The sequence below is a fragment of the Oryctolagus cuniculus genome, chromosome X (genome assembly GCF_964237555.1).
Source record: "Oryctolagus cuniculus chromosome X, mOryCun1.1, whole genome shotgun sequence".
In the NCBI taxonomy this organism is placed as follows: Eukaryota; Metazoa; Chordata; class Mammalia; order Lagomorpha; family Leporidae; genus Oryctolagus; species Oryctolagus cuniculus.
Window position 1 is genome coordinate 24,462,129 of NC_091453.1, and position 18,919 is coordinate 24,481,047.

Here is an 18,919-nt window from a genome sequence, read left to right on the forward strand (position 1 = left end):
CAGCACTGGTCCTTCATGGCTTGGGTGAAATTTTATTTTATTTTACCTATTCTTAACCATTAGCACTTAAAAGAGGTGATATTTCTTGAAATCATCAAAATAACTGATTAATACATAGACATTTTTCAATTTTAAGTTTTTAAATGTTTTTTTCTTATTGGTCACTGGTGTTTCCTAACATTAATTTCTGTTCAAATGTTATGTTTGGCATCAAAGTATCCTTAAATAAATGATCAGTTACCATTCACAATGTTGCACAGAAGCTAACTACTAAAAACAAGAATGAGAAATTAATAAGTTTTTGGATACAAACCCTGAGTCCAAGTGGTCTGTGTTAATTACATAGTTTATCTCATTTAATACTTATGACAACTGTATGAGAGCAAGATCATTGAGAAAAGCAGGCTGAAACGGGTACAGCAAATGGCCCGTAGATATATAGCTAATAATCGTAGAGCCAGGATTGGAAGCTATTATTAAATGCATTTTTAAATATCTTATTTAATTCAGGCATGTAAGAGTAATGTTTTATTCTAGCAAGATTGTTTCTACAGGTAACATTAAGTATTTTGTTAAGTGACAGTTTTCTCTAAAGTACTGTGAAACTTGAACAAAGTGCAAACTATAATAACAAATACATGAAGAAAGGAAAGTTTGAATATTAAAACTTACAGTTCACAGAGTATTTGTCTTTATCCTCAGTGAACACCCAGGAGTCTAATTGCATATAATATCCTGCCAAACTCAACAGTAGGAGAATCAGAGAGAGTCGTCACCTTAAATGCTGACGGAAGTGGTAAACCTCAGTTAAAGCCACGCAGAACATTTCTTGGTGCATATGTGCATCTTAATAATTGGCCTTTGGTAAAATTGTGTACAGGTACCACCTGTTGCCTTAGTGTTTAAAATGAGCATGGGGTGTAATTAATTATATTGCTCCTCAAGAGTTGTGACAGTTTCTGGGATGGAGTGATCCTCAGAGGACAGTCCTTAAGAATTCTATCTCAAGCCTGAGTTTCAAACATACAGCAGAATATCTGCTTATCTCAGGAGACAGGATAAAATTCTTTACCCAGCTGCAACTATAGTAATTGCTTATGTAACGTGTTTATTAAAGTGTAACACCCCTATAAAAAAAGTGCACAAATCACTAGATATATAGTTAGATGAATGATTAAACACGTTATTGTAACTCACACCTAGATGGAGAAACAAATCATTAATAACACCCAGAAACACCCTCCCAAACACCTTGTATTTCCTTCTAGTTGCTACTCCCTCCACCCAAGGGTGACCATTATTCTGACTTACAACATTACACATTGGTTTTGCCTATTTTCAAACTGTATTTCAATGGAATCATTCAGCATGTGCTCTTTGGGTCTAGATTCTTTTGCTCAGCTTTATGGTTGTGATATGTATCCATGCTGCTGTGTATAGTTGTAAATCATTCACTCCTTATCCACCCTTTGTGTGTGCCTGCGCGGCAAACCAGACAAATCTCCAGTGTGCCTACTGATGACTATATTCTTTTATTGCAAATTAGGGAGCCAATAGACAGATCTATTTATTAATCTTGGTAAGCACGATAGCTGATAGAAAACTGCACAGGGTATTCTTACAGATGGTTCTTTTCATTATGTGTCATTGATATTTCACTTTCAAGGTGAAATAGAAGCCAGTGCTTTAGCAGCTGTTTCAAATTCGTCGTCTTTACAAAGATGCCAATATAGAAATTGTGATCGTATTCTGCAGTTATGAAAGCCAAGCAGGGAGAGGTTAAGAACCGCCTTAGTTCTACCAGGAAGAGCTCTCAAATCCCTAGGATTTCTCCTTTCTTCCAAACCCTGCAGGGATCTGTGAGGAAAAGAAAGAATGAAGTAAATTTACCTTTTTCAATTTTTAAAATTTATTTTTTAAACATTATTTATTTATCTGAAAGGCAGTGTTACAGAGAGGCAGAGACAGAGCAAGAAGTCTTCAATCTGCCAGTTCACTCCCCAGATGGCCGCAAAAGCCAGAGCTGGATTGATCCAAAGCCAGGAGCCAGGAGTTTCTTCCGGGTCTCCCACGCGGGTGCAAGGGCCCAAGGACTTGGGCCATCTTCTACTGCTTTCCCAGGCCACAGCAGAGAGCTGGATCAGAAGAGGAGCAGCCAGGACCAAACGGGCGCCCACATGGGATGCCAGCTCCGCAGGCGGCGGCTTCACCCATGATGCCACAGAGCCAGCCCCAGTAAATTTACTTTTATTTTCCCAAACAGAAATTAAGACATGAACAAAAGAAACTCTTAGTTCAAAAATACCTGATGTGAAAGCATACCAAATGAAACGGATAAAGGCAGGCTTCTGAAGACGAGGGGTGCAGAGAAGGTGCAGAGCAGTCCGTCTGTCCTGCTCTCTCTTTGGCAATAAAAGCTCCTGGTGACTTCTGCAAACCTTGACACACTCGGATGCACTAATGACCATCCCGCCGTGACAGACTGGTGAATGGCCTGTACTTTTGGACTGGGGTCTGAGGTTTCTTTTTGGTCACTTACTAAAATTACAATTCCTTTTCAGAGACAATACCCCCCCCTTTTACTTCTTTCATGAATTGCTGAAGAATTTGACTCTCTGCAAACACTTTGTGTGACCCCTCTTCCTACCATTATATCATAAATCCAGGCTTGGTATGAATTTCCTTTTTTAAAAAAAGTTATCTATTTATTTGAAAGGTACAGATAAGGAGAGAGAGGTTCACTGATTCACTCCCACAAATGACCACAGTTGCTGGGACTGTGCCAAACCAAAGCCAGGAGCCAGGAACTCCTTTCTGGCCTGCCATGGCAGGAGCGCAAGTACTTGGGCCATCTTCTGCTACCTTCCCAGGTGCATTAGCAGGAAGCTGGATTGCAAGTGGAGCAACCACGACTCAAGCCTTTACTCTGATATGGGATGTCAGTGTCACAAGCAGCACTTAAACCACTACAGGACAATGTTGGCCCTAATGTGAATTTCCCTTTTAGCACATGGAGAGGAATGAACAGGCAATAGACAAATCCTGAGTTGCTACAACAAAAGGCCTTCCATTCTAAGAGAGTCTATGACTTGGAACAGACCTGCCAGTAGTTCTTAAACTTTGAAATCTTCTTCATAGTCTCCAACCCTCAATGGTACTCATGCCGTGCTAGGCATATAGTAGGTGCACAGTAAATATACCTACTTGATGAATGTATGGTATTCATATTTTTGGTGACTTTGCCTGTTCATATACAAATTAAGTGCTCAAGATTTATTAGAGGTTATAATCAACATTAAACTCCATTAGCTGTCTTCACAGATAACAGACATTTCTGTTCTTTCTGTTAACAAAATGAGGGGGTATTTGCAAATGAGAAGAAGGGGTCCCTCTCTCCAGAGTCAAAATCCTTCCTTTATTCAATCAACAAGTATTTATTGAGGACTTACCATTCAGCAGTCTTTATTCCAGGTGCTTTTGAGTGACACATCAATGAACAGAACACAGAAAACACCTGCCTTCATGGAAATTACTTTCTAACGGGCCTACATACAATAAACAATAGACACAAGAAATAAATGAGTGATATAGTGAGATCAGAACTGGGGGAGAAACGTTTGCCATTATTGGAACTTTGGCTTTTACTGTGAGTGAAATGGGGAAGCAGATGAGAGTTTTGAAATTGCATTTTTAAAGGATTACTCTAACTGATGTGTTGAGAATTGACTGGGGCAGTGAGGGGGAGTAGAAATAAGACAGAAGCCGTGAAACCTGTAAGGAGATAGTACCTGCATATTGAAGCTGGGACCAGGTTAGTAGCAATGGAGGGGGTGACAGGGACAGATTGTAGAAATGTTTTGGAGGGAGAGAGAAAATGTTTACTGATATAGTTGGCAAAAAAAAAAATGTCAAGGATGACTTCAAGATTTCTACCTGAACAATTATGAAATCTACAGGTGAGGCAGGTTGGATCAGAGAGATCAGGAGTTCGGTTTTGGATGTATTGAGTTTGAGGTGCCAATTAGATATAGAAGAGAAGATACACCAACAAAAATGTAGAAAAGGTAGTTGAGTATGAAACTAGAGATTGGGAGTGACATCAGACCTGGAGCTATTTGGGAGTCACCAGGATAGATGGTATTTAAGGCCGCAGGACTAGGTATGATTATAAAGGGAGTGAGTCTACTTTGAGAGAAGAGGGCCAAGGATGAGCTCTGGGGCACATCAATATTCAGAGGTCAAGGAAAATAGAAGTGTAATAGAGGCAGAGAAGGAAAAACTACAGAGGTAGATATAACAAAGCAAGACAATATTGTATCTTAGACTGTGTGCAGAATGTTTATCAAAGAGAAAGCTGTGATCAACTTTGTTAAATGAATCAAGAAGAAAGACTGAGGGATGGCCACCAGATGTAGGAACAACAAGGTCATTTGATAACATTGGTAAGAGGTAGCGATGTTGGGGGCAAAGTCTTATGGGAGTAGGTTAGATGGAAATGAGGAGAGGAGAGAGAGAGAGAGAGAGAGCAGAAAGAAAGGAAGGAAGGATTTTGCTGCAAAGAGAAGTAAACAATTTAAGAACTAAAGGGAAATTTGGCAGTTGAAGTAGGGCCAAGAGAAAATTTATATTTGTTTTGTTGTTGTTAATAAGTGAAAAAATGAGAACAGTACATTCGAAGTGTAGGTGATACAAGAGAGAAAGGGAAGAACTGCTAAGAGTAACATCCTTGAATCGTTAAGGGGGGGGGGGCTTCCAGTGCATGAGTGGGGAATTTACACAGGCATGGAACGTTTAGCTATGTTTGATAGGAAAGAAAGCAGAGTATATGGGTAGAGACACCGGCAGGTGGGGAAATGTGTTGGTGGAGTCTGGAAGTTCCCTGTTGCTGCATTTTTTTTTTTCACTGAGATACGAAGCAAGGTCAACAACTGAGTTCTGGCTGTACTTTGAAAATATATCAGGAATCCAAACACTTCCTCCCCACTTCAGTCATGAGCACCCTAGTCCAAGCTATTAATTCTCACCAAGATTTTTGCAAGTCTCCTCCTAGTTGATATCCTTGCTTCTGCCCCACTATAAATGTCTTATAAAACATAAGTCCAAACGTGTCACTCTGCTCCAACCCTCTGACGGCTTTCTGTCTTAGACAAAGTCAAAATTCTCCCCAGCTTCCTTCTACATCCTCACCTCCTTCTACCAGCCTCCTCACACACTCTGCACATTTCACGGCAACCTCTTTGTTATCCCTTGAACACAACAGTCATGACCCTTACCTTTTCCCACTGCCTTGTATGTTTTCTGTGGTTCATTCATCTATCTTGCTCAGGTCTTTATTCAAATGTCCCGCTATTAGTATGGCTTCCTTTATCACACTACATAATATTGTAACTCCTGTCCCTTATATTCTTTATCCCCCTCCTTGCCCTATTTATCAACATTTATCTTATCAACATTTAATATACAGTATATTTTACTTGTTCATTCCATTTATTATCTGTTCTTTCCACTAGAATGTAAGTTCCATGCAGTCAGGGACTTGTGTCTTGGTGTTCACAATGGTTTCCCCAATGTCTAGAACATCACTAGGCACATATTTTTAGAAACTAGTGAATGAATGCTGAGAGCCTATGACTTGTCCTAGTCCCTTTGCAGGAGTGAGATGTTCCATCCACCTTAAATTTGGTTCCATTGTTGACAGTGAGGACACCACACATGCACCAAGAGGGTATAAAGAATGTTTATTACTCACACAACCTACCTTTGTGGAGAGAAGTAGGCTGGCTCCCAGTCTGGTCCAAAAATGGCTTGAGAGAGCAGGGAAATGATGGTGGCTTCAATCTGTTGTGTTAAAGGGCAGGGCTGGGGTGAAGATTACTGCGCACAGACTAGAGCTTCTTTTTTTTTAAACTTCTGCTAGTGACAAAGAGGGGAACACCTGTACTTTCCTATCAGTTTGCACAGATGTGGGGCAGAAGAGGAAAGGGAAGGGGCCAGCGCTGGGATGTAGCAGGTAAAGCCATCATTTGCAGTGCTGGCATTCCATATGAGCCCTGGTTCAAGTCCCATCTGTTCCACTTCTGATCCAGCACCTTGCTAATGTGCCTGGGAAAGCAGTGGAAGATGGCCCAAGTCCTTGGGCCCCTGTATCCACGTGAGAGACCTGGAAAAAGCTCCTGGCTCCTGACTTCAGCCTGACTCAGCCCTGGCCATTGCACCGTTGCAGCCATTTGGGGAGAGAACCAGCAGATAGAAGATCCTCTCTCTCTCTCTCTCTCTCTCTCTCTCTCTCTCTTTCTCTCTTTCTCTCTTTCTCTAACTCTGAGTTTCAAATAAGTAAATAAATCTTTTTTAAAAGAAAAAGAATAAAAGGGAAGGGAAGAAGTGGGCTTGAATGTGGTCATCCAGAAAACATAAAAAACGGAGTCAGATTCTTCATTACGGGAATCATGGAAAGTTGGACCATTTAGATGTTGCATGTTTTCTAACTCTACTTCAGATCTGCAAGAGACCTTAGGACCATATTTTCCATATGACTACTTCTGTCCAGTTCCACTATCTTGTCCTGTCTCTGTAGATCACAATGTAAGTTGGCTCATGCATTGGTTCCCCTATGGCAAGGCCAAGAGCTATACTGACTTAAAAACATCTCAAACAAATTTTTTTGCACTCTTTGATTCTCAGAACCCCTGTTCATCAAATTCTTAAAATAATATCTACTGTGTGCTTTGTCAGAGTGAGGGATTCGATGGAAGAATGTTTATAAAGTACCCATCGCTAGGGTTAGAATATGGTAACCTCTAGTGAAAAGTCATTTGTTCTCAGCATATTTAAAGGAGCACTTTAAAGTATAAAATAGGTAGCATGGGGTAGTCCTTTGACATAGTGAGTAAGATGCTGATTTAGATGTCCACATTCCCATAATGGAGTGCCTGAGTTCAAGTTCTATTGCTGGCTCCTGGTTCCAACTTCCTATTAATGTGGACCCTGGGAGGCAGCAGGTAATGCCTCAGGTAGTTGGGCCCCTGCCACTCACATTAGAGACCTAGACTGAGTTCCTGGCTTCTGGCTTTGGCCCTGCCAACCTTGCCTGTTGCAGGCATTTGAAGAGTAAACAAGCAAATGAGAAATCGCTGCCTCTCTCTGTCTCTGTCCCCCCATCTCTCTGCCTCTCGAATAAATAAATAAATAGGTAGAATACAATCACTTAATTTTTATGCACTAACCCAAGTGATGATTGTTATATTATTTAAAAAAATTACTTTTATTATGAAAATTTTTAAATAAACAGAAAAGTGGAAAGATTGGCATAACAACACAAATACCCCTTCCATAAATCTAATGAATGTCAATATGTTACCTTCTTTGTCTAGCTATTTTTATTGCTGAATTATTTTTTTAAGTTTTATTTTATTGATTTTAAAGGCAGAGTTACAAAAAGAGAAGAAGAGGCAGAGAGAGAGAGAGAGAGAGAGATCTTCCACCTACTGGTTCACTCCCCCAATGGCTCCAATGGCCAGTGCTTGGCAGACCAAAACCAGGAGCTTCATCCAGGTCTCCCACATGGGTACAGGGCCTCAAGCACTTGGGCCATCTTCTGCTGCTTTCCTAGGTGCATTAGTAGGGATCTGGATTGGAAGTGGAGCAGCCAGGACTTGAATCGGCACCCATATGGGATGCTGGTGTTTCAGGCAGTGACTTAACCTGCTATACCATACTGCCGGCCCCATTGCTAAAATTTTGTAAAAGTAAATTGCAACTATGGCATTTTATCCCATAACAGATCAGTTTGTGGCCTAGTGCTGTGGCATAGTGGGTAAAGCTGCTGGCTGCAGTGCTGGCATTCCATATGGGTGCCAGTTCAAGTCCCGGCTGCTCTACTTCCCATCCAGCTCTCTGCTATGGCCTGGGATAGCAGTAGAAGGTGGTCCAAGTGCTTGAGCCTCTTCGCATGGGAGACCAGGAAGAAGCTCCTGGCTCCTGGCTTCGGATCAGCCCACCTCCGGTCGTTGCAAGATGGAAGACCTCTCTCTCTCTGTCTCTCTGCCTCTCTGTAACTCTGCCTTTCAAAATAAATAAATTAATCTTTTAAAAAAAGAAAAGCTCTAAAAAATAAACTAGTATAATATAGACCTGTGACCTAAAAAATGTATCTTTTACTAAAAGAAGAATATTTGCATATATAGCTACAATACCATCACATCTAATAAAAATAATGATTACTTAATATTTGATTCCAGTCCATATTCAAATCACAGTATTCACATTGTGTTTAAATCTTTAGTGAGGTGTTTCATGAGATCTTGAGTTATAGTCCCTTTCATGGGTCTAAAACCTCTTACCCTTCAATTCACCATGCAATTAATGATTTCCTCCTTCATGGAAAAAAAGATACTAGTAAAATGAACCTGTCATGTAGTTCCCAAAAGATAAATTAGACACATTGCAAGGAGGAAAAAAGTAACACTTGCAGAATTCCTCAGATGTCTGTCTCTTGTAATTATGGTTATTTGCCTTTAACCATGTACTAGAGAAAGTCTGGCATTGCACTATCTCAAACGATATAGTAAAGTTCTGATTGAGTATCACCATTTCCTATAATTGTTCCCCAAAAGGGCTCTACTTGTGCTGAGAGTTTAACTGTGACTTGGAGGAGCCCCTCTATGTGTCATGATCCTCAGATGAATGGAATGTGCTCTAAGGGCAGGGCAGGAGCCATCCTTACTTGCTCGGGTATCTGTAGTAATCTCACTTTGCCCAGAAGCTTGAAAAGCAGTGAGGGTAATGTGTGGGTGGTGTTTAGCTTTGTCTTGGTTGGAAGATCAAGCAGTAGCTGATTCTTAGTGATTTGATACCACCTGTCAATGCTTACTTTATCTTATTTTCAAGGTTTTTTTTTTAAATCAAGGTATAATTTATATATAGTACAATAGACAGAATTTAAGAATACAGTTGAGTTGATGTTGACAAATGTGTATATATTTTAAAGAATCAAAACTAAACATAGCCTCCAAAAAGGAACAATGCCTCATTAGTCCCAGGTTCTCCCAGTACAAGAGAATGGAGAAACATGGCTGAAGGAGAGTTAAGTGCAATGTTATATTTTCTTCCTTCAACTCCCAAATTTGCATTGCCTGGGAATCACTTACCAAAGAGGTTGGAGAACTTCAAAGATTGTGACTTTTCAATTGAGGTGGAGCTTATTCTTTGTACTTTTCTTTGCCACTTTAGTTTTTTGTTTTTAATCTTTTTTCCTTTTTGCAGGCTTTGCACTTCTGGGAGGACATCCTTGTTTTCTTACTACACAAGATATTCATTTGGGTGTGAATGAAAGTCTCACAGACACCGCCCGGTAAGTAATCTTTTCTTCCCTGTATAGCTTATTTTAGAATATGGTGGATAGGAGCCAGCACTGTGGCTTAGCAAGTAAAGCCGCTGCCTGTAGCACCAAGCATCCCATATGGGCACTAGTTCGTGTCCCAGCTTCTCCACTTCCGATCCAGCTCTCTGCTATGGCCTGGGAAAGCAGTAGAAGATGGCCCAAGTCCTTGGGCCCTGCACCTGCATGGGAGACGTGGAAGAAGCTCCTGGCTCCTGGCTCAGATCCACCCAGCTCTGCCCATTGCAGCCAATTGGGTAGTGAACCAGCAGATGGAAGATCTCTCTCTCTCTCTCTCTCTCTCTCTCTCTGCAAATACATCTTTAAAAAAAGTAATATCATGGATAAATTTTCAAAAGAAAATACTCGTCTATTTCTCTTTAAATAATTGTTTTCCCTATCCGATTCCTGTGTCAATTCTGTGTTTTCCCTCTTTCCCTGATATTCTGAATGACTCTTCCTTATCCTCTGGCCACTTTCCATTGGTTAAGATATTTTTTCTTATCAGTTTTTAAAAATTTTAATTTATTTGTCTGAGAGGCAGACAGAGTTCCTACCTGCTGGTCTATTCCCCAGATGTCTGCAACAGCCAGGTCTGGGGCCAAAGTCAGAAGCCAGGAACACAATGCAGGTCTCCCACCTGGGTGGCAGAATCCCAACTATCTGAGCCATCACCACCATATCCCACAGTCTGTACTAGCAGGAACATGGAGTCAACAACCAGAGCCAGGAATCAAACCCAGGTACTCTGTTGTAGGATGTGAGGATCATAATCACTAGGCTAAATACCCACTCCTCTTAGCAACTTTTTAAAAGAGCCTCCGGTGCTGGCACTGTGGTGTAGCGGGTAAAGCCACCGCCTGCAGTGCTGGCATACTATATGGGTGCTGGTTCAAGTCCCAGCTGCTCCACTTCCAACCCAACTTTCTGCTAAGGCCTGGGAAAGCAGTAGAAGATGGCCCAAGTCCTTTGCCCCCTGCACCCACATGGGAGACCCAGAAGAAGCTCCTGGCTCCTGACTTCGCACCAGCTCAGCTCTGGCTGTTGCGGCCATCTGGGGAGTGAACCAGTGGATAGAAGATCTCTCTCTCTCTCTCTCTCTCTCCCTCTCTGTCTCTCTGTCTCTCTGCCTCTGCCTCTCTGTAACTGTGTCTTTCAAATAAATCTTATAAAAATGAAAGAGGCTTTTTAAAAATTAATTTGCATGCATTTCATAAATACAACTTTAGGAACATAGTAATTCTTCCCACCATACCCGCCCTCCCACTCACATTCCCACCCCTCTTCCTCCTCCTTCTCCTATTCCCAATCTTATTTTTTATGAAGATCTATTTTCTTTTCTTTTTTTAAAAAAATATTTTATTTATTTATTTGAGAGGTGGAGTTACAGACAGTGAGAGGGAGAGACAGAGAGAAAGGTTTTCCATCCATTGGTTCACTCCCCAGATGGCCGCAACAGCCAGAGCAGAGGGGAGCTGAGCTGATCTGAAGTCAGGATACAGGAGCATCTTCTGGGTCTCTCACATGGGTGCAGGGACCCAAGTGCCATCTTCCACTGCTTTCCCAGGCCACAGCAGAGAGCTGGATCAGAAGAAGAGCAGCCAGGACTAGAACTGGCTCCCATATAGGATGCCGGTGCCACAGGCGGAGGATTAACCTACTGTGCCACAGCGCCAGGCACACTAAGATCTATTTTCAATAACACAGAAAATTAGCTCTATTCTAGGTAAAGAGTTCAACACTTTGTATCAGAAAGAAAAAGAAAAAAAGAAAAAAAACTGTTTTTCAACAGTGCAGATAAAGGCTGTTCAGTCATTGCATCTCAGAGTTAATTTTGCTTCTAAAAGAGGCTTCTGATAATAAAATTTCAGATTCCACGAAACCTAGAAATCATCAAGCATGACTCTTAAATTTAACAGTTAAGGCAATAGAGGTCTGGAGAAACACACAGGTTCAATGATGCCCAACTGGTTAGTACCAGAGTAGATAACAATATCAGTGGCTGACATTTACTGAGCATTTTTGTGTGTCAAGCATTGTTCTAATTCAACAACCCAAACAGATTGCCATAAAATTGGTTAAACAACTTAATTAGTAACATATTAGCTGCCATCCAACAAAATCTTGAATTTCAGTGTCTTAATGTAGGGCACATGTTCCTGATTGGTAAGAACGAGAAATTATTAAGTTATGTGGTCAGTTAGAGACTCTGGCTAAGAACGGCTCTTCCGTCTTTAACATGTGGCCTCTAAGACCAGAGTGGATGTCAATATGCAGCCAGGGCCTCGACAAAAGAGAGCGTGGAGAAGGCATACTTGTTTCAAAGCCACCTTAGCAGGGAAGCGGGGCAGTCACTTCCATTCACATTGCATTGGCAAGGACTGGTAGGTCACCCTCACACAGATGAAAGGAGATGTGGGGAAAGCTCTTGCCCACTGTATTACAGTGAAAGAGTGAAACGGGCCTTCTAACTCCCTGTGCGACACTCTCACCACTCTAGCGTGCCTGGCTAAGAAATCCAGAGCAAATGTCTTTTGTTAAATGTTTTTCCCTCAGTGGAGAGAACTAATGATTATTTTTTCTGAAAATGATATGCCACAAAGTAACCCCTAGCAGATACTGTCTGTTTTTCATGGCAACTATCCAAGTACATACGAAAGAATTCACCTCATTTGACTTGCTGAAGAGATTTCAAATAACTCATCTTTAAACTGTTCAGTGGTTATTTCAGAAGCGACAGTGATAATATTAAGAAGAACTGTGGTTATCTTTTGGAAGCTAGTGACAAAAAATAAATGAATATAAATGAGTTTTTCTTTCAAATGCACTGCCACTGACTGGGGTTATATTTGCCTAATAATTCTACTTCTACAAATAATTCTACTACTTTATTCAAAAAGCAGATATTGCAAGCAGGTTAAGGGATGAAACTGGAAGCCAGAGACACATCCAGGAAAGACCTTTCAGTGGGGATTTTTCATATAGGACCAGTGCATGATGGTGAATGAGTCAAATGTTAACTAGTGTTTAGAAAAGGGTCCAGTTGGAGGAGCAACTGAGAATCTAAGAAAAAGTTAAGTAGTACAGATTGGCAGACTGAAAGAGGCTTAGACCCAGAAGTCAGGACCCCAAAAGCAAGGGAAAAATAGCCAAGCATGGATTGAAAGCAGAGGATAAGTATAGCATGCTCTTTTCTGTGCTTGCACTCCACAGTTCTCACAGAAATTCTTCATTAGAGGAATTCTATATAGATATCATGCTCAGAAATTGCAAAACAATTGGGACCTTTTGAGTACATGTAATTATTTCCATTGCTACATGAATATATGGATCTGAAAATTAAATCATTTCATTTATCCAAAAACTAAATGAAAATAATAGCTACTCCTTAAAGGGGGTCTCCTATGGACTCTTCTTGTGCCAAATCTTCAAAAATCTTGCAAAATAAGGATTATTGACCTAGTTGTATAGATGAGAAGACCATGTCTTTGAGAGGAAGCAGAAGTTAGAAACTGAGTAAGTCAAAGTTTAAATCACACTGTCTTTTTTAAAAGGTCCTGCTGTTTTGATTAACCCCTAATGCTTCTTTTATTCGGCCCAGGAGAGAGGCAGTGAAATAAGTTGTGGAAAGCATTGGTTTGTGTTTCAGAAGGTCTCCAAGATGATTGACTAGGAGGACTGTGAGGACTCAGCATCTAGTCACAGTCATGGCTTCAATTTGTTACAATGGAAGTAAACTAAGCACAGTCAACAAAGGTAAAAGGCACAGGTGGCGAGGTCCAGGAGCAGCCAGGTGCAAGCTTCCAGAAGTCCTTACCTAGTGATGTCATACAAGACATGTTTAATTCCCTTGGTAATGATTTTGGTAACACCTATGAAGTGTTGTCAGCAAATTAGTTTGTTAGAGGTTCAGTGCCCATGGTCTTTATTGGGACTGGTCACATTGGCACTCCCTGCCTGGCATGTACCCAAATTCCTGACTCTGAAAAGGAAAGCAAATGTTTACCTTAAACCATATTATTTGTAAAAATAAAATAAATAAACTAAAATGATGCGGTCAGCCCCTGTTTTCAATACTAGGAATAGAAGAAGCACTCCCCAAATTGAACTTCCTAGATGACATCCAAGAGCCAATCATGCACGCAGACATTTCAAAGTATAGCAACCGGGCTTGCTGTTTTAGCTCTCTTCTGCATGGCTTGGGAATCAGGAATCTGGAGACCTAATACCAGCTCTGCCAGTTACCTACCCTGTAACCTTCATAGGGGAAAATATTTCTGGATCTTAGTTTCCTTTTCTAGGAAATGAAGGAGTTCTGACCCTTAAGGTCCACTTTATATCCTCAAATTCATGCACATGTATCAGATATAAAGTGGTAGTCCTTACAGAGTTGTGTCCCAGTACAAACTATGTGTGGGCAGAAGCAGAATAATTCGAATCAGAGTAAAGATGGGAGGTAGAGAGGTTAATTCCAGGGATTCTAAAACATACTTTTGGAATTATATTGGGGAACTTGTTAAGATGCAGAATTCTGAGCCCCACACTCAGATATTTTAGCTCTGCAGATTAAGGTTCACATAGTGTCTGGGAATCTGCATTTTAACAAATTTCCCAAATGAATATTACACAAGAGTGACTGGACCATACTTTGAGAGAGCCTGAGTTAGGAGTTGGTGTAGAAGACCTGGGCTGTTGTGCTATGTATCTAGGCTAAGGCAATAGCAAAGGAATGGTAAAGATGCCTAATAAATGATTTATGTGGCTTCATGACAGCTGATTGTCAAGGGTGAATAGATAGTGGAGGTAAATATATATATATATATTTGAGAGTAACAAATCTGGACTCATTATATATTCCACAAATCTGGAAATATATATAATATATAAAACTATGTAATAAGTTTTATATTATTAAATATATATCATATATTCAAGAAAGTAAAATGAGTTTATGCTTTGAGAAGAAGGTGGTAGATTAGGTATTAGATATATTGCATGAAAGGCTGAACCATTGGTGATAAGGAGCTTGGGTGAAGCTGAAAGCTGTAGAAATATAAGTATAAGCTCAATAGTTTAGAAGACAAGCTCTATGGTCTTGTGGGAGAATTGCAGAAGGCAAGTGCAATTCAAGAGGGGCAGGAGGAAATCCTCAGGATACCAGGAGAGGAGGAAGTTCTACAGTTCTTGACAGTTCTACACTGTCAGAAGCAGCGGCAGGGCTGGAAGATATGGGGTGTCAGAAAAAGGGATGGAGTAGCTACCGTGGAAATCTGCCTTTCTTCTATGTACCCCATTACTGCTTAATCTGCCAAAATATCTGACAAACAAGATATGCTAAGACTCAGAAATTCGATAAGCTTAAATTGAAGAAGACAAGAGAAATCCACTGCCTTCCACAGAACAGGTGAACATGAGAAGCAAGGAAGTGAATCTTAATGACATCTTCCCTGCTGAAATGCACCATACAATCCTTAGCAGTTACCGCTTTTACTTTTTGGAGAAGTTTAACTCTTTAAGGTGCAAAATGGATTGGATGATGTTTAAAGTGCTGACCCTTTCAAATCAGAATAGTTTACACCTGACACTGACGATGTTGCTTCTCCATCTGCTGCTTTAGGGCATGGGTAGGATAAATAGTTCCTGCACATTGGTGAAAAAACCCGAGGGAGGATTCAGTGAATGCAGCAACAGAAAGAGAGAATTAAAAAAGCGAAACTGGATCAGTCTCCTGGAAGCTGTTAAATGCAGTTTCCAACATGTCATTTATTTGTTCAGATAATTTAATTGTTTATTCAAAAATAAGTATTGAATGCCTAGTTTTGCTTCCAGACATTGTTTTAGCACTGAGAAAAAAATCTTTGATCCAATAAACAAGATCCTTGTTGGAATGGAAATACATTCTAAAGCAAGGATGCTTTTACTAAACAAATATACAAGACATGAATAGAAGAGCAGGTTGAAATAAGAGCTATGATGAAGCTAATGCTGAATGATCTGTCAGTGGAGTTGGGGGGGCACCTTAGATTGGAGGTCATAGAAGGCCTCTAGGAGGAGGTGACAGTTGACAACTCAATGAAGAGACAGAGCCAGGCAAGCAAAGCTATGGGGAGAGCATCACAGATGGACAGAACTGCTGGTGAGAAAACCTAAGTCAGCAACAAGCTGGATATATTCAGAAACAGGGGGGAAACTTAGAAATGTCCGAAAGTCTGCAAATAGACATTTTAAATATGCATTTTTTTCTAAAACAAAAAAAGTGTACCCTTCTGGGATGATCATCAGGATCACCCACCAAAGAAAAAAAATCAGATCAGAGTATAAAAAACCTAAATGTACATTCAAAATAAAATGTATTGTACAGCAGATCTCTAGAACTTATTTATTCATGTTGCACAACTGCTATTTTATACAGTTGCCACCTTATCCACAAGGGATTTATTCCATGACCCCCAGTGGATACCTGATCCTCCGATAGTACTGAATCCTACATATACTGTGTTTTGTGCTACATTTACGTGTCTATAACAAAATAAAGAACTTTTGTCTTTTCACTCAAAGGAAGCACTTTTTGGATTCTCTTTGGCACATTCAATTGGTGAAAAATTGCTGCTCTTATGCATTATTAGCGAGAATGTAAAATGGTGCAACTGCTATGAAATACAGTATGGAGGTGCCTCAAAAATTTAGAGGAGACTGGGCATGTAGTCTAGGGGTTAAGGTACCCACATCCCACATGGGGTCATTATTTAGTAAAATGCAAACTACTTAAACATCTGCACTGGTATAGAGCAACAGTCCACATGATAACCAAGACAGCTACTAAGTGACTAATGGGTGGGTAGCCCATACACTGTGGATATGCTGAACGAAGGGATGCCCTGGGCAGAGTGGGATGGTGCAAGATTTCATTATACTACTCAGAACAACATGCAATTTAACATTTATGGATTGTTCATTTCTGAATTTTCTGTTTAATTTTTTCCTGAGTGCAGTTGACTGTGGGTAACAAGCTGCAGAAAGTAAAGCTGCAGATAAAAAGAAGACTTCTGTACACATGGAACAGAAAATCTAATTTCCCCCCTCCTCCCCATCCTCGGAAACTACCATTCCACTCTCTGCTTCTATGAGTTTGGTTATTTTAGATTTTACATATGAGTGAAATTATGCGGTATTTATACTTCTGTGACTGGCTTGTTTCACTTAGCATAATATCCTGCAGGTTTACCTAGGTTTTTAAATATGGCAATATCCTCTTTTTTAAGAGTAGATGATATTCCATTGCATGTATACACCACATTTTCTCTATGCATTCATCTGCTGATGGACATTTAGGTTGTTTCCACAGCTTGCATATTGTGAATAATGCTACAAAGAACATGAAAATTAAAATATCTCTTTGAGATCCTGATTTCAATTTTTTAAATTTACTTTATTTATTTGAAAGACAGAGTTACAGAGAGAGAGACAGAGACAGAGACAGAGAAAGAGAGGTCTTCCATCCGCTGGTTCACTCCCCAGATGAGTGCAATGGCCAGAGCTGCACTGACCCAAAGCCAGGAGCCAGGAGCTTCTTCCAAGTCTCCCATGTGGGTGCAGAGGCCCAAGGACTTGGGCCATCTTCTACTGCTTTCCCAGGCCATAGCAGTGAGCTGGATGGGAAGAGGAGCAGCCGGGACTAGAACCCGTGCCCATATGGGATGCTGGCACTTCAGGCCAGGGCTTTAACCCACTGCGCCACAGTGCCAGCCCCCTGATCTCAGTTTTTTTAGTTATGTAACCAAAAGTGGGATTGACAAATCCTATTGTAATTCTATGTTTAATTTAAAGAATTTATTTATTTACTTATTTATTTGATAGAGGGGAAAAGAGAGGAGGGAGAGAGAGACAGAAAGAGAGACCAGTAGAGAACTCTCATCCACTGATTCATTTCTCAAATTCTTACAGTAGCTTGGGCTGGGCCAGGGCTGGAAAGAAGCCAGAGACAGGAGCTGGGAACTCAATATAGGTCTCCCATGAAGATGGCAGAAATGCAATTATTTGAACCATCATGGCAGTCTCCCAGGGTCTGCATTAGCAGGAAGCTAGAGTTGGGAGCCAGTGCCAGGAATCGAACCCAAGTACTCTGATGTGGGATGTAGGCATCTTAACCACTAGGCTAAGTGCCTACTTTCCTATATTTAACTTCTTGAGAGACTGTCATACTGTTTTTTATGGCAGCTACACCATTTTATATTCATACCAGTGATGTACAAGGGTTAGAGTTTCTCTACATCTTTGCCAACACTGCTTACCTTTTTTTCAATGCTAGTCATCTAAAAGGATGTACGAGGTATGAGGTGATATCTCATTGTAGTTTTGATATGTATTTCTCTAATTAGTGACCTTGAGCCCTTTTCATACACTTTTTGTCATGTGTATATCTTTTTTTTTTTTTTTTACAAAAACTGTCTATTTGAGTCCTTTGCCTTTTTGCTATTGTGTTGTCGGAGTTCCTTGTGTATTTTTCTTTTAAATAACTATTGCATAAGTCATGAAAATCACTTCTTTTTTAGAGATTTATTTATTTATTTGAAAAGCAGAGTTACAGAGAGAGAGACAGAGAGAGAGAGAGAGAGGTTTTCCATCCACTGTTTCACTCCCCAGGTGGCTGCAATGGCCAGAGCTGGGCCAGGAGCCTGGAGCTTCTTCCAGGTCTCCCACATGTGTGCAGGGGCCCAAGTACTTGGGCCATCCTCTGTTGCTCTCCCAGGTACATTAACAGGGTGCTGGATTGGAAGTGGAGCAGCTAAGACTCGAACCAGCATCCATATGGTATGTTGGCACTGCTGACAGAGGCTTTACCTGCTATGCCACAGCACTAGCCCCTCCTTATATATTTTTATATTAACTCCTTATTAAATATATGGTTGGCAAACATTTTCTCCTCTTCTATAGGTTGCTTATTCACTTTGCTGATTCTTTTGCTGTGCAGAATCTCTTTAGATCTCATGTTAAATATGCTAAACAAAAAATTTAAAAATCATATATTTAGAGTACAGCAAGATTTAAAAACAATTCATAAAAAAGAAATATCTCAAGGAATATTTCACAATTAAAGAGATTAAAACGGAATTTACTCCTTTTCTCTTTGATTATAATAATAAAACCAGTTCACTATACAAAATATTGTAATATTCTAGCTAAACCTGAGTTGAATACGGTGTAATCTCAATATTAGTGAAAGGGAGCACTGAGATGAAGCTGTCCAGTGATATTTTGGAGGAGCTGATGAGTTGAGAGTCCCCAACACCACTCTCAAGTTCAATGACTCAGTAGGAAGACTCACAGGACTCAATATACAGCTGTACTGATTACTAAGATTTATTACAATGAAAGAATACAAAGCAGGGAGTGAAGTCTGGGGGAAGCCAGAAACAAGTTTCCAAGATTCCTCTCCCAGTGCAGTCACACAAGAGGCACTTAATTCCCTTAGCAAACCAGTTCCTGAGGGCTTGTCATGTAAGCACTCTGTCTAGCCTGAACCAAGTTGCAAACTCTCAGAAG

General features: G+C 40.4%; 1 protein-coding gene across 2 annotated transcripts in view; it reads left to right on the plus strand.

The window, feature by feature from the left end:
* The window catches only part of OTC (ornithine transcarbamylase), a 97,953-nt gene that overhangs the window by 50,825 nt on the left and 28,209 nt on the right, over nt 1-18,919 (plus strand). For both annotated transcript variants that reach the window (XM_070066550.1, XM_002719837.5), the window contains exon 4: nt 9,262-9,349. In XM_070066550.1, coding sequence (XP_069922651.1) covers nt 9,262-9,349 — 88 coding nt within the window. The remainder of the gene's footprint in view (nt 1-9,261; nt 9,350-18,919) is intronic.